The sequence below is a fragment of the Bos indicus genome, chromosome 2 (assembly GCF_029378745.1).
Source record: "Bos indicus isolate NIAB-ARS_2022 breed Sahiwal x Tharparkar chromosome 2, NIAB-ARS_B.indTharparkar_mat_pri_1.0, whole genome shotgun sequence".
NCBI classification, from domain to species: domain Eukaryota; kingdom Metazoa; phylum Chordata; class Mammalia; order Artiodactyla; family Bovidae; genus Bos; species Bos indicus.
The window spans coordinates 19,342,222-19,358,401 of NC_091761.1; the positions used below are offsets into that span (position 1 = coordinate 19,342,222).

General features: G+C 33.9%; 1 protein-coding gene across 5 annotated transcripts in view; it reads right to left on the reverse strand.

The window, feature by feature from the left end:
* The window catches only part of AGPS (alkylglycerone phosphate synthase), a 133,845-nt gene that overhangs the window by 42,562 nt on the left and 75,103 nt on the right, over positions 1-16,180 (reverse strand). For all 5 annotated transcript variants that reach the window (XR_011569336.1, XR_011569335.1, XM_070798940.1 and 2 more), the window contains 3 exons: positions 9,930-9,981; positions 3,390-3,466; positions 1,471-1,583 (listed from right to left, as the gene is read on the reverse strand). Coding sequence is in view for 3 of the 5 variants with exons in the window: in XM_070798940.1 (XP_070655041.1) it covers positions 1,471-1,583; positions 3,390-3,466; positions 9,930-9,981 (242 nt within the window). In the remaining 2 variants the exon portion in view is untranslated. The remainder of the gene's footprint in view (positions 1-1,470; positions 1,584-3,389; positions 3,467-9,929; positions 9,982-16,180) is intronic.

The following is a 16,180-nucleotide window of genomic DNA, read 5'->3' on the forward strand; positions in this document are numbered from 1 at the left end:
AAAAATTATGTGTGCATTAGGACAAAAAGGTCTTTTGTCACCATCCTGTACCCAGTATAACAGGATATGTGCCACATAACTAGTAATGATTTGCTGGTTACTCCGTACTGAGATTATAATTATAGTCTATAAAGTGCAATTTGTGTGTGTGTGCACAGAGGTGGGGATGGGAAGTAGCAAGATTAACGTAAGCAAATTTAACCTTACAGTGATCAGGTTTTCATTTGAATCTCCTTAATTGTTTCTCACTAATAACATGGGTTTTAAGAAACAAGTTTTCAAATCAAATTGCATACGTACTCCACATAACTTGGAAACTAAAAAATATGTACATGTACATTTCAAAAAATTTCAGAGTTAACCTGATATCTAAGCCATCCAATCATTAAATAAATTTTTATAGTACTTTTAACTAATTTGGTTAAAACATCAATAGTTCCCAAAAAGTACTAAGGAGAAGAAACAGTGAAAGATTAATGAATTTTAGCTTTTACTAAAAAAAGTATAATTCCACTAGCCAATTTTAGAAGAGGGCAAAAATAAAACTGAAAGATTATTTTGCAATAATCAAGCACAATTCAAAGGTAAACTAAAAATTAAGCCCGAGATCTTTTTCTCTCTAAGAATACTACACTTTAATACTAAGTTCAGAAAACCCTAAAGACAAAGGACTGAATATTATATATGAGGAAAGCACATAAAAGCAGAGCATTCTAAGACACATGGCTCCAAATTAAGTGTTCATTTGTTCTCATAAAGAACAGCAAAAAAAAAAGGGGAGGGGAAATAAAAGTAAATATTTATATAGAACCCAGATTAAAAATAATGTATATGATATATTTTAACCTCTGAAATTAGGAAGGAAAAAAAAAAAAAAAGACTGGTATCCAGAAAACTGTCAGTTTATTATGTACTTAAAAATGAAAGGAAGGAAATGTAGTCCTGATAAATGGCATTTTCACTATAGTTCTCATCCATCAATCTTATAATCCATCAAACAGACAGACAGAAACCACCCAATCATTATTCAGTTGGTTATAAATGTGAAATGTTTTCTGTTTCTTTATACTAGCACAAAACAGTAAGTGACAGGGGGTGGAGTACAGATAATTTATCAAACAGTTTTGATTAAACATAGTTTCCTTTTAAAAACATAGCATGTTTTATACATATACTATTACCACTAAATAGCAACATGACTGAGCTTTTTTCTACTTCACTTAGCACAACAAACAGTTATAAAATTATCATTAATGAGAAAATACAATAAAAGATTCACTATGTCATGTATATCATTAGAATAGTAAGAGCAACATACCAATTTAGCTTCCTACAAACCAACACAACATTTTAAGTTGACTATCATTTATGAACACAAATTTAATATTTAAAAGAGTACATTAACAATTGCTTGGAGACACCAGAATTTCAGTTTAACTTTCTCTTGGCATTATGAACTTAAAGCCATACCCAAATTTCGCAGCGATGTCATACACTTGCTTTTCATGCTGAAGAACCTTCTCACGGTCCCCCTCAAACAGTAATGTAGCGACACTTAGCTGATTTGGATCAAATCCTTTAAACTACAAAAGAATATTATTATTACTGATAAGTTTAAGCCTACAAAACAATAAATCAAAATACATTTTGCTCTTTTTTTCTTTTGATCTCAGCTCAAACATACCAGCTCTTTAAAATTTGAGCTTTGGAATTTTATACGTCAATCAAAAAGAATGCTTAATGTACCTGTTTAGGTTATTACAATAGAACAGTACTATGGAAAACTGCTTCATTTCAAAGTATGCTGAGGTGTCAATTACAATGATATATTGATAAGGAAATACAAGAAATAACTTGCAAGAATTATAAATGTACCAAAGAATCAAATAAAACTACCAAAATGAAAGAACATAATTAGTATCATTAAATTGAGGACGTTTGGTGGCAGGGAAGTAAAAAACCAACAGCATCCTTAAATACCACCAATAACTTCTTTCTAACTAGTATTTTCAAAGGAAATCTTACATCTTCAATTAAAAATACAACATATCTAAGAATAATCTTAACAGGAAATACATAACTTTGTTAGGAAAACATACATTCCCAAGCACATAAACTAAGAATTATAAATCAGTCAGTTCTTGCTCAAATTAATATACAAACTGCTGCTGTTGCAATTTTAATAAAAAATATCAATAAGCTTTCTAAAATGATGAAGAGTTTCTAAAGTTTTTCTAGGATTATGAACAGGTAGATAATGGTGATAACAAGGAAAATTCTGAAAAATAAGAGGGAAAATTAGATCTACAAAATTAAATTCCCTTAATTTTTCAAGAACAAAAACTCATTAAAAAGAATCTAATACATTAGAATGTCATTTTCTTAGATAAGTATGTAATAAAATGTCTTAGACATGGCAAATCAACATAAGAAAAGGAGGGATAGGTTACTTAATGATGTTATAACAACTAGTTAACAATCAGGGGGGAGCAGGAGATGAAGGTTAATTTAGTTATCTCATACCATAAAATTGAAATAAATTCAAACAGTAATAAAGATAATATTTCTTAAAATTCCTAATATAAAAATGTGAGAGAGAGAAGGAAATGGCCTTTATCGTAGTTCTGGAGGAAGGCAGGCTTTTTCTAAGTTTAAGAGTCATTAAACAATCACAGGAAAGATAAAAATTAGAAAATTTTGTACCAAAAAATGAAACCTTATTAAAAAGAAGTCATCTGACTCGAAAAACTACTTATAACATTTATGAAAAAGGCATCTAATAATTTCATTATTCAAAAGACACACAGCAAAGCATTAAGCCATCCCCCCCTTAAACAAACAAAAACTCCACAAATCTGCTACCCCTAGCAAAATAACCGCATTCAACTAATTCACAAAAGAAATTATGTCTAGGAAATACAGGGAAATGGTCAGTTTCACTGGAGTTTCAAGAAACAGCAACTAAAATAAAGTACTATCTTCCCCCTGGATTTACTAAACTTAAAACAAAAGAAAAAATTCCACATGTGCAAGGATGCAACCAAAAAATGGCACATGTGCATCGCCACTGGTCAAAAGTTTAAAAAAACTGCTACTTTTATTTCACTTCTAGATATCTACTATGAAGGAAAAAATTCAAACTATAAAAAACACTGTATGCATAAAATATTCAATGCAATGTTATTTCAGGCAGTTCAAATCTGAGAAAGAGTTTATATTTCCTGAAATTGAACGTGTACTTGAGTTGCTTGATTAAATATTTATTACAACATAAAAAATAACAATTATGAAATGCACACAGCAACATGGAAAAGCATAACAGGTGTGTTTAAGGAAGAGAATGCAAGAAACAAAATTAATCAATATCCTAAGCATTAAAAAACCCTTACCTTTGTAATATAAAACTTTTTTAATCCATCCAAAAATGATGTAAAGATAGAGGAAACCTGAGGTTTAAGCGCATGACCTAATAAGAAAAAAGTTCATATTTTAAATTAATAGCAAATTAACTTATCTATGTTTTTCGTAACAGCAAGAAGCTACTTTAACTTAGTATCCTAAAAGAAAGTGAACATTTTCATGACTTTAGGTTTTAAAATTTCTCTATGATATATATATAACATTGGTATTAAGATCTACATCTTTTATCTTTGCCATTTCCTTCAAAAGTCACAAAGAACTTTTTGTTTACCAAACTCCTTCTTGGGTTTTTTAAAACTCAAATACTACATGTACTTAATACTACACATAGTCTATCTTTCAATGGTATGGTTTATACACAGTAAAATCACTTCATTAATTTTTATTTCATTAGGAACACCCAATAGTGGCTAGTGCTACTTTTGTTTTTTTTAAATTATGCAGAAACCATTCAGAACTAGAACCAAATACAGAGTCGATGCCAAGTTTAAGGTTGTTTCCTAATTAATTCTTAATTCATCCAGAATTCTTGCATATAACTAGTAATTGTTTCCTTAATTACACCCAGAGAGCTAAAATTCCCCCCAAAACATAAATGGTGTCTCAGAGTCTGTTAAATTAACATCGTTGCCTCCGGAATGAACTTAATCGAGTGAAAGTCTTTTACTGTTTTCTCATTGTTTTCAAAGTAGCAACTTCTTAACTCCCATGACAGTTACATTTAAGAGTCATGCATCTGGCCTTGGCACTATGAGCTCAATTCAGAAAAATTTGGCATATCATTCACATAAAATTTGTATAAAGAATTTTAAAGCCTCTAGTAAATCTAAAATTATTTCCAATTAAAAAGTTTACTTTTAAAAAAAGGCTTTAAGATTCTGGGATTCTGTTTATTTTTAAAGTGTGGATACCTTCTTTTAAAATAAGTGTAAACAACAAACTATCTTTTTTGAAGGAAAAAAGAGGGAGAGGTGGAGAGAGATTTCTGGAGGAAAAACTATCACTTGCTATCTTTGTTTTCCTATTCATCTATTTTTTTTAAAGTGAGATTCTGAACCCATAATACTTCTTACATTCTTATACATTATAATAAGAATTTATATTACATAAAAGACCAAGTAACATAAGTCTTAACCAGAAGCTAAGAATTATATATTAATGCTGTAACTGAGCAAAGCAAAAAACAAAAAATGAAGGGCAGATTAGATACAGATCAACCTAGCAATCTTTTTCAGATACTGGATCACAAGACGTTTGGGGATTTTGTTTTCTTTTGTTGTAACCTACCAGAGATATTCTCTAGTATAATCAGCACTTTTAAAAGATACCATTTCTAGCATGGATAAAGTTAAAGATAGCAACAAAATGAGTCCCAGGTGAAATTTATCCTGCTTTAACAGCAATTGGAAATAAATATATAAACATAAATGTGAGAGCATGTGTATCTTCTCCTCATAAAAGACTTCTGGTCCACATACCTTTACATAAGGTATGAAGATTCCAAACATTACTATTCTAGTATAGAATAATCCTTAAGGGTATATGCTCATCTTATCACACTGCAACTTAAATGCGTAACTTCTATTCGTTACCACCACTGTGAATTAGTCCCATATATCTCTAACAATGAATTGACATGATAGCTTTGAAGCATAATTGTTATAAAAGTGATACTAACTTTTAAGTGGGTCAAGTATTACTATTAAGAGGATATTATCTTTTACTTATATTAATTTTGCCTATCAAATTAATTATATCCTAAATATATTCCAGCTATTTTATGTAAACAAATGAACTAGTTGCTAAATTTACTAGCTAGACAGTTTTGATTAGTGAATTTTGTTATTGTTACAGTGTTAATTAAATAGTTTTAAAGGATTCAATAAATCCCTGTTTCAAAGAAGTGCTCTGAAGCATTAGAAAAAGTCACGGGCTTTGGAGTCAGACAGATCTGGGTTCAACCCTAGCTCTACTACATGTAACTTGTGGACTATACCCAAAATATTTAGCTTTTGAATTGTTTATAAATTGGAAATACAGTTTTGAGGGATGGTTGTGTGCTATGGATAATGTGCTTAGTGAAAGTGTTAAGTCACTCAGTCATGTCTAACTCTTTATGACCCCATGGACTGTAGCCCACCAGGCTCCTCTGTCCATGAAATTCTCCAGGCAAGAATACTAGAATGGGTTGTCATTCCCTTCTCTAGGAATCTTCCTGACTCAAGACTGACCCAGGGATCAAACCAGGGGTCTCCTGCATTGCGGGCTGATTCTTTACCATCTGAGCCACCAGAGAAGTCCTTGACAATGTGCTTGCATGTGTGCATGTGAAGACACTTCAACCATGTCCGACTCTGTGTGACCCTGTAGACTGCAGCCTGCCAGGCTCCTCTGTCCATGAGAGTCTCCAGGCAAGAATATTGGAGCGGGTTGCCATTTCCTCCTCCAGGGCTAATTTGATGATTAAGTCAATCAACATGTAAGCGCCTGTTATGTGATAGATACAGGACACATATAAATGAACAAGAAACAGCTCCTAAATGTGACAAATGTTAGTTCACAGGGAAAATTTGTAGATAATTTCAGTGTACTCAATGATATGTATCATTTCAATATACTGAAAACATATCATTTCAATATATTAAGAGTCAGGTCAGGAGGAGGGGTGATAATAAAAATATTAACAATTAATAGTAAGGTTTGTGCTCTATTAACAACCAATATGGTACAAATATCGACCAGTCAGTCACATGGCTGGTACAAGGTCTTGGACACCTCTTGCTGTGCTAAGAGTTATTCTTTAATTGATTGATCATGAATCCATGGCAAGATATATAGGAGGGAAGGCTTCAGTGAATACTGAGAAATCATAAAGGTTATAGACAGCAAAGACACAAGATCAAATCTGTACTGGTGGCCAAGTAAAGGGCAGAGGAAGAGGAGACACACTAAAGACTAGAGAGGAAGACTAAAGAGGGTAGACCCAATCTTAGAGCATGTTCCGAGGTATAGTTACCAGAACGTGGAACAGGGATGGCAGGCAGCCAGAAGGATCTTTGCTTTGAAACTTTTTAAAAATTGTTATAGGTCTCAGTTTCATTGAGTTAGACAAGGCTGTGGTCCGTGGGATTAGATTGACTAGTTTTCTGTGATTATGGTTCGTGTGTCTGCCCTCTGATGCCTCTCGCAACACCTACTGTCTTACTTAGGTTTCTCATACCTTGGACGTGAGTATCTCTTCATGGTTGCTCCAGCAAAGCACAGCCTAGATCACTCACCTAGAGCCAGACATCCTGGAATGTGAAGTCAAGTGGGCCTTAGGAAGCATCACTACGAACAAAGCTAGTGGAGGTGGTGGAAATTCCAGTTGAGCTATTTCAAATCCTGGAAGATGATGCTGTGAAAGTGCTGCGCTCAATGTGCCAGCAAATTTGGAAAACTCAGCAGTGGCCACAGGACTGGAAAAGTCAGTTTTCATTCCAATCCCAAAGAAAGGCAATGCCAAAGAGTGCTCAAACTACCACACAATTGCACTCATTTCACACACTAGTAAAGTGATGCTCAAAATTCTCAAAGCCAGGCTTGAGCAATATGTGAACCGTGAACTTCCAGAAGTTCAAGCTGGTTTTAGAAAAGGCAGAGGAACCAGAGATCAAATTGCCAACATCTGCTGGATCATCAAAAAAGCAAGAGAGTTCCAGAAAAACATCTACTTCTGCTTTATTGAAGCCTTTGACTGTGTGAATCACAACAAACTGTGGAAAATTCTGAAAGAGATGGGAATACCAGACCACCTGACCTGCCTCTTGAGAAACCTGTATGCAGGGCAGGAAGGAACAGTTAGAACTGGACATGGAACAACAGACTGGTTCCAAATAGGAAAAGGAGGACGTCAAGGCTGTATACTGTCACCCTGCTTATTTAACTTATATACAGAGTACATCATGAGAAACGCTGGGCTGGAAGAAGCACAAGCTGGAATCAAGATTGCCGGGAGAAATATCAATAACCTCAGATATGCAGATGACACAACCCTTATGGCAGAAAATGAAGAGAAACTAAAAAGCCTCTTGATGAAAGTGAAAGTGGAGAGTGAAAAAGTTGGCTTAAAGCTCAACATTCAGAAAACTAAGATCATGGCATCTGGGCCCATCACTTCATGGGAAATAGATGGGGAAACAGTGGAAACAGTGTCAGACTTTATTTTTTTGGGTTCCAAAATCACTGCAGATGGTGATTGCAGCCATGAAATTAAAAGACGCTTACTTCTTGGAAGGAAAGTTATGACCAACCTAGATAGCATATTGAAAAGCAGAGACATTTGCCAACAAAGGTCCATCTAGTCAAGGCTATGGTTTTTCCTGTGTTCATGTATGGATGTGAGAGTTGGACTGTGAAGAAAGCTGAGCGCCGAAGAATTGATGCTTTTGAACTGTGGTGTTGGAGAAGACTCTTGATATTCCCTTGGACTGAAAAGAGATCCAACCAGTCCATTCTAAAGGAGATCAGTCCTGGGTGTTCTTTGGAAGGAATGATGCTAAAGCTGAAACTCCAGTACTTTGGCCACCTCATGCAAAGAGTTGACTCACTGGAAAAGACTCTGATGCTGGGAGGGATTGGGGGCAGGAGGAGAAGGGTACGATAGAGGATGAGATGGCTGGATGGCATCATTGACTCAATGGACATGAGTTTGAGTGAACTCCGGGAGTTGGTAATGGACAGGGAGGGTCGCAAAGAGTTGGACACGACTGAGCAACTGAACTGAACTGATAGGTCTCAGTTATAAATAAAATCTGCCCACATAATTAATTTTACTAAGGTCAATGTCCAAAACAGTTTACTACAATACTAGCATATAAATGGATAATACAGTCTTATCAATCAGACAGACCCATGGTTCTCTTAATACCTAGGTCTCTGAATGCAAGCCAGACACACAGGTGGCTTAGTTTTCATTTAATTATTATATTAAATTTCATCATTTATAGGACACGTTTATCTTAAACTTTTATCAGTAGTACAGATATTCTGAAAGAAATTTACTTAAAGAAATGAAAGCTGTGACTTAGGAAAGGGGACATATGTATACCTATGGCTGACTCATGTTGATACATGGCAGAACCAACACAATATTGTAAAGCAATTATCCTCCAATTTAAAGAAAAAAGGAAAAAAAAAATGAAAGCTGTGACTTATGATTTTAAAACATTTTCTATGTTGTCAATCTGAATTCCTTAGTTCAATTTCTATATAATTACGATAATCATTCTTCGCTAAATAAAAATTTAAGCTACTCTTAGACCAAACAAAAGCCTGCCTAACAGCCTCTAGTAATTATTATTGAGCAATCATTCTAGGACTATTTTGAGGGTACTTAAATTCTATAAACTTAAATCCCAAACTAAATTTCATAAATAAATAAATTTTATAAATATACTACATTAGATAAAAAAATAAATTTCAGCATATAGAAAAACTCAAAAGCAATAAAACTAAAATCGGTAAGATAATAAATTGTGTTAGAAAGTTTAAGACTCCAAGCAAAATAGGAAGAAAGAGAAACATGGTTAACTGTTACTGAATTCTCCACCCAAATATCCCATGGGCACCTTAAACACAACCCATTGTAATGTCTTTTCCCCAGAATCATCATTTCTTCTTCTAGACTATTATTCAATGCATCCAATTAATCAATCAATCAGATATCAGGAGTTGCCCTAAATGCTTCCCTTTATTTAACATTCCACATCCAGTTGGCAAACTGTCCTTTGGAAAATCTATTCCTTACTTTCCATCTCCATTGCTACTGCCTTAAACAAGGTTTAGCCCTCAATATTTGCCTCTTTAAACCTTTAAACTCCTCCTCCACACTTGCACGATTCTAATCTATTCTGCATAATGCTAACAGAATGAGCTTTCTAAGATGTAAAGCTGATTTATTCTATTCCCTCTACAAAGATTTCCCTCTGTGGACAAGAGAAAACCCAAATCTATCCTGCAAAGCCCTAGTCTACCCATTCGGCTTTATCTTCTGTAACCGCACTCACATTAGCCTCTTTTTGAGTCACACTGAATGATCTGAAGTTCAAACACTTCAGAGGTTTATGATACCATATTTTTAGTTGACAAGTGAAGAAAAATTTGGTAAGAAAGAAGAGATGGTCTCAGGCAAACTTTTATTCACGTTTTAAGATTTAGTTTAAGCATGACTCCTTCAAGAAGGCTTTCCCCACTCTCTACCCCAATCTTATGCAAAATCAAGTAGGATCCACCTACTTCATTTGCACCCCAGGGTATTCAGTACAGTCTTTCATATCATCTAATACTCCTGCACTTATTCATTTATATAATTATCTGTCCTCATTAGACTGACAGCTTCCTGAAGACTAGGAGCTATGACATTTATTTTTCCAGCTCTGCACTCAAGTCTTCCTTCTGGCACATAACTGGTGTTTCATAAATTTTTGTGGCTTAGAGTGCTGATTTTAAAAGCACCATTCCTTACTCACCAAAATGAAACTGCTCGTTGTCCATTAGGCGAATAGATGCAGGAGCACATCTCTGTTTTAAAGAGAAAAAAACGTGATACAAAGTTAATATGGTAAAGAGTCTAAACAGTTAGAAAATGAAAGTCACCTTTTTGTATTTGAGATCAAGAGCTTAATTCCTAAAGATACATATGGGGAAAAAAATCTTAATTTTTTATATAATTTTATGACAACAAATAAAACATTAAATGCTTCTATAAAACATGTGGAGAGGAGAAATCTATGTATATAATGCATACATACATACATATGTTGCCAGATCTTTATTTGCAACATCTGCTAAATCCTCAGAAAAGACCTGTGGAAATAGCTATACCTAACGCAAGTATTAGCCTTCAGAGTGGATTATTTTAAAACAAAGTAGAAAATTTATAGGACTAAAATCAAGCCCAGAGTATTATGCCATTTATGAACTATAATGTGTCATTAGACTCGTATACTCTGCTAAAATGAGGGAGACGGCGGTGTTTATGTGAGGCAAACTACTTTAAAAATTTAACTGTGATGTCTTCATAGATAACTCTAGGACTTGTTTCTATTCATTTTAAATAGAAAAACTCTCAATGTCCAGAATTCTTTCAAGGTTACCTGGATGAAAACAGCAACAAAATCTGAAGCATAATATTATGTATCTAAGATATCTACACCAGTGTTATGTTAGTCTAGACACACAGTGAAAGCTGCAGGAAAGAGAAATGACAAAAGGAAATATTCATATAAATTCTGTGATGCTACACTATCATACAAACACTAACAAGGTTTAAATTAGCTACAGTTTTCCCACAGAACTAAAGTGAGCTTCACTCTAAACTTGATTTTTATATTCTATGGAACTTTTTAATATGGTTAAACTTCCACCAAGAAGCTGCTTTCAGGGACTTCCCTGGTAGTCCACTGGCTAAGACTCAATGCTCCCAATGCCTGGGGCCTGGGTTTGATCCCTGGTCAGGGAACTAGATCCTGCATGCCACATCTAAGACCCAGTGCAGACAAACAAATACAGACACATTTAAAAAATTTTTTTAAATGAAGCTGCTTTCAGACTACAAAATTTTGACTGACAGAGTTTTTAAACATTTATCTCCTGAATAACATTTATCAATAAATTTGTATTAACACAATGTTAAAATTTATGAGAATCATTCGAAAGAACAAAACTTTTATACCTTAACTGTGCTATAACATTTTTGCGATTATGTGCTTTTAACTGAACGAATACTTAATTTTATAAAACCATTCATAATATATATTTTATTTTACACAACAAAATGATTAGGTTCTTATTTTGGATATTGTATAATTTAACTGGACTTCCCTGGTGGCTCAGATGGTGAAGAATCTGCCTACCAATGCATGAGACTTCCCCTATGGCTTAAGCAGTGAAGAATTTGCCAGCAATGCAGGAGAAACAGGAGATGCAGATTTGATCCCTGGGTTGGGAAAATCTCCTGGAGGAGGAAATGGCAACCAACTCCAGTATTCTTGCCTGGAAAATCCAATGGACTGAGGAGCCTGGCAATCTACAGTCCATGGGTTGCAAAGAGTTGGACACGACTGAGCACGCACACACGCATAATTTATTTACTCGCCCTTGATAGTAAAGGGATAATATAATCTATATTTTTAAAAAGTCACTGCCAAATCTAACGAACAATACCAGGTAATTTTATATACTTAGCATAACAATAACCTATTGCCTTATATTTTATAGAATCCTATTGTGTACAAGCCACTTTCATGTCTTTATTTGATATAAGAAACAACCTTGTCAAAGTAGCAGAACTCATATTACCGCCATTTTACAGATGAGAACATAAGAACCACAGGGATTAAAGACTTGCCTGAGGTTAGATGATTGTAAAAGAGTAAGGTAGAACTAGGACCAAGATATTCTGACTGCTAGATGAATAATATTTCAAATAAACCACATAGCCTCAAAAAATAAAACATAACAGGTAAACACACTTTCACGCAGAGCTTTAAAGTCATATTTGAAAGAAAAATTACATGAAAACCCACTTATTTGCTATTTTGTAGTATTGATAAAGTATAATATTTATAAAATAAAAATCGACAATCTGAGTACTTTCAAATCTTGGTATAAAGGTATCTTTGTAGTTGAGTTAGTGCTTCTAAAAACATTACCAGTTTCCAAACTACTGAAGGAAAATCAATTTTCCTGAAATGTTTTTATTAAAACAGGCACATCAACTTTGAATAAAACATACAAAACCTGAGGAGACAAAATTTCTTTTCTTCATAAAAGAAACAGAATATCACTTAACATACATATTTATATGTTTAGGCTTAAGCACACCAGTAAAATGTAAGAAAGAACTCAGTTTTGTTAAAAAAAAGAAAACTTTTAAACTCCTACCAATGACCTGTAAGTTCTACCTCTTACTGCCACCCAGATTCTATTCCACCTGTATTTATAGCAGGTGATAATAATGAAAACACCCCACATAGGCACACATATATCGAAAAATGAAAAAAGGATTAATATATTACATTTATAGTAAACTAGTGGAATTCAATCTCAAACAACTAAAATATGATATGTAGGCCTTGATGAAATCTTAGTTTGAAAAGACTAACCACAAAATACATTTTGGGGACAACTGGAATAATTGATTATAGAATAATACTAGATGGGATTAAGAAATTACTTCTGGACTCATAATAGAGAACAAATTAGTGGTTATCAGCTGGGAGGAGGTGAAACAGAGGTGGAGAAGTGGGAGGCACAAACTACTGGGTAAGATAGGTTCAAGGACGCATTGGATGTATAACATGGGAATATAGCCAATGCTTTGTAAGAGCTATAATGGAAAGCAATCTTTAAAATTTATATAGAGATTTAAAAATTAATAAAAAATACAAGGAAAAAATTATTGCTGATCTTCCTAGACATGACATAAGAACACCTTTATTTTCAGAAGACATATGCTAAAGTATTCAGAAGCCAAACGTCATAATGCAACTTAATTTCAAATGGTCAGGGAAAAATACACAAGTATATAAAACAGAGCAAAGAGTTAGTATTTTTTGTATATATTAGATGAATATGCAGGTGGTCACTGCAACTTTGAAATTCTTTCAAAGTTTCTGTATGCTTAAAATTTTCAAATTAAAAAGTTGAAAAAAAATAGTACAAAACTTGTTTCAGGGTACTTGCTACATATAGCAACTGATATTCAATTATACTAAACATGATTTTAACTTGACAGCTGAGTCATATAAACTAGTCAGTCATCCACGGTTCCTATTCATACTGAAGCAAAGTGAATGGTTGCAGACTAATACTATCCAAAAGAATAAAAAGCTAAAGAAAGCTTTTTGAATGATAAATACTAAATTCAATTTCAAGTGTTTTTTTTTTTTTTAATTATCAAAATCAAACCAATAGCTTTATTAAATCTCATGTTTTAACAGTGGCACATTTTTTAAAAAGTCAGTGAATAGAGTTTTTCAGTTATTGTCACAAGTAAATTCTCATAAGCAAAGACACTCAGATTAAAACATAGCAAGACTACTTTAGATTCTCTGGCAATTGATAATTTGTAAATCACTATTCAGCATTCTAAAACTACAAAGGAGGAAAAGTTGCTTAGAATTTTAAGTCAAAACATTTTAAATCATGACATCCTAATTAAATAGGAGTGCTTGTAATCAAAAGAGCAAAACAGTATTACTATTCTTAAAGAACAACATGCAAGCTGAGTTACTATATCTATAGTTAAGACTGGATTATGTTTCAATTGCTATACAACTACTTTGGTAAGTTAAGAAAAACTCAAAACATCTCCTTTAATAGTTAAAGACATCATAAATTCCGATGATTTTGAGAATTTGAGCTCTAAGTTCATACTCATGCTATTCAATTACACTCTGCTAGAATATTCCATAGACAAGGCAAGAAGAAAAGGGGTCCTTGAGTTAAAGTGACCCCTGGTGGTAGGTGATCAGAACTAACCTGAGGGGGAATATTTTCCCCAAGTAACTTTAATGTTGGGTAAATGATACATTCAGGGCACTTAAGGAACACTCAAACAAAAACGGCTTACTTTAAGTGGAATTAATGAAATAAACTGATTTCATTCTTATTATGATAAATGCGCTCTGACTAAAATCTCTCATGACACCTGTTGTTGTTCAGTACCTAAGTCGAGTCCAACTCTTTGTGACCCCACAGACTGCATGCAGCATACCAGGCTTCCCTGTCCTTCACTATCTCCCGGAGTTGGCTCAAACTCATGTCTATGACACCTGATCTGTACTTTATCCTTAGTAAATAGTCTAAAAAGATACAGGAAACCCAGTATGGACTAACAAAGAAATATCCATATCTTTGTTGTATCTAAGCAAAGAAGAAATAAATAACCTGACTTCAAAGCATGGGTATAAGATTCACTAAGTCCAGTTGCTGGCAACTTCTTCCCTTTAATGATGCTACAACCAGGAATTTACTTGAATATATAACTTGAAAAATAAAAAAAAAACAACCACTCTAATCTTATTTAACAGAATTCCCGACAACTTAAAAAGCAAACTCTTTCTCAATCTAACCACTTTTTCTGAAAAATAGTCCCTGTAAGAAATACATCAAAAGTTTTCTGCAAATTTTGTTTTCAAGGAACTAAGTCGTATTTCTTCCTTGTCACAGGGAAAAACAGAACTTGCACTTCAGATGAGACATTCTGTTAGAAGAGGTATCTTAGTTTACTAGTTACCAGCTAAAGAAATTCAGTATTAACAAGTTTCATTTGTCTACCTGATTTCTTCTAACTTCATAAAGCACTGGTATCTAGGTTAAAAAATGAATCCTTTGAACCAAAAAGGTTTTTTCCTCCAAGGAGTAAATCAAACGTTCAGTATAGATTCTGAAAGTGAACGTGAAGTCGCTCAGTCATGTCCCACTCTTTGGGACCCCGTGGACTGTAGCCCTCCAGGCTCCTCCGTCCATGGGATTCTCCAGGCAAGAATATTGGAGTGGGTTGCCATTTCCTTTTCCAGGGATCTTCCCGACCCAGGGATCGAACCCAGGTCTCCTGCATTGCAGGCAGATGCTTTAACCTCTGAGCCACCAGGGAAGCCCAGTATAGACTATAGAATGGCCCAAGTTCCTGAGCCTTAAAACTATTCTGGAGATAGTCTGCTAATCCACACTATATCAGAAGTTAATGCTTCAATACCAAACCCCTTGAACACAGTTATAGAAACATTTAAGTACAGAAAATTTTATCAAATACAGAAAATTTTACCTTTGGTGACTATTACAAGACAGGAACTATGTCTGTTTAATTTACATAATATCAACTGTACTGTGTTAGAAATAAAGTTAAAAGCATACTCTCTCACAGAAAAACTCACAATAAAATAATTAATATTAATTTAAATAATATATTGGGAAGATCCCCTGGAAAAGGAAATGGCAATCCACTCCAGTATTCTTGCCTGGAGAATCCCATGGACAGAGGAGCCTGGCGGGCTACAGTCCACAGGTCACAAAGTCAGATACGACTGAAGTGACTTTGCATGCACATAATCAATACGTTAATTTTTATAAGTTCAAACAAGGATATATAAAGAAGAGAATTCTCTTAAATACAAATTCCTAGGTATAAAAGCTTAAAATGTAGACAAAATTATTTCTTCCTCTGACTAATGTATCAGAACTGACACCACAGATGAAACCATGCAATATTTAAGGCTACTGGTAAACTGGTTAGTCCTGTTGGAAATGATATACAGGCTTACAGCTAGGAGTCTACATTGTAAACAAGAACTCTTTTAACAAAAGAATTATCTCTTGGTTTTAAAGAATGAAACAAATACATAATGCAAGATAGATATCTCCTTCCAGTTACTTAAGGGAAAGGCCAAATGTTAATGCCAAACAGTCTCCTGGTGGTAACTTTACATCTGCAGTTTAGCAACAGTGAAGTGATTACAGCATGTCTCCTAACTATCCTCAAGTTTGATACATTTTGCTGGATGACATAATAAAGACTCCAGTTAACCAAGCATTTTGCTAGGTTATTCTCTCTGCTTCAGAAGGACAAAAACATGACATCAAAAAAACGATTTAAAATAACAATCTCATTTTCTATATGTAACCATCTTCCAAGAATTATCACTGAATATAAATAAGCTTTAAATGTTTTACAGTGTTAAGTGCTGAACCTAACTCCTTTCAATTTATTTGAACC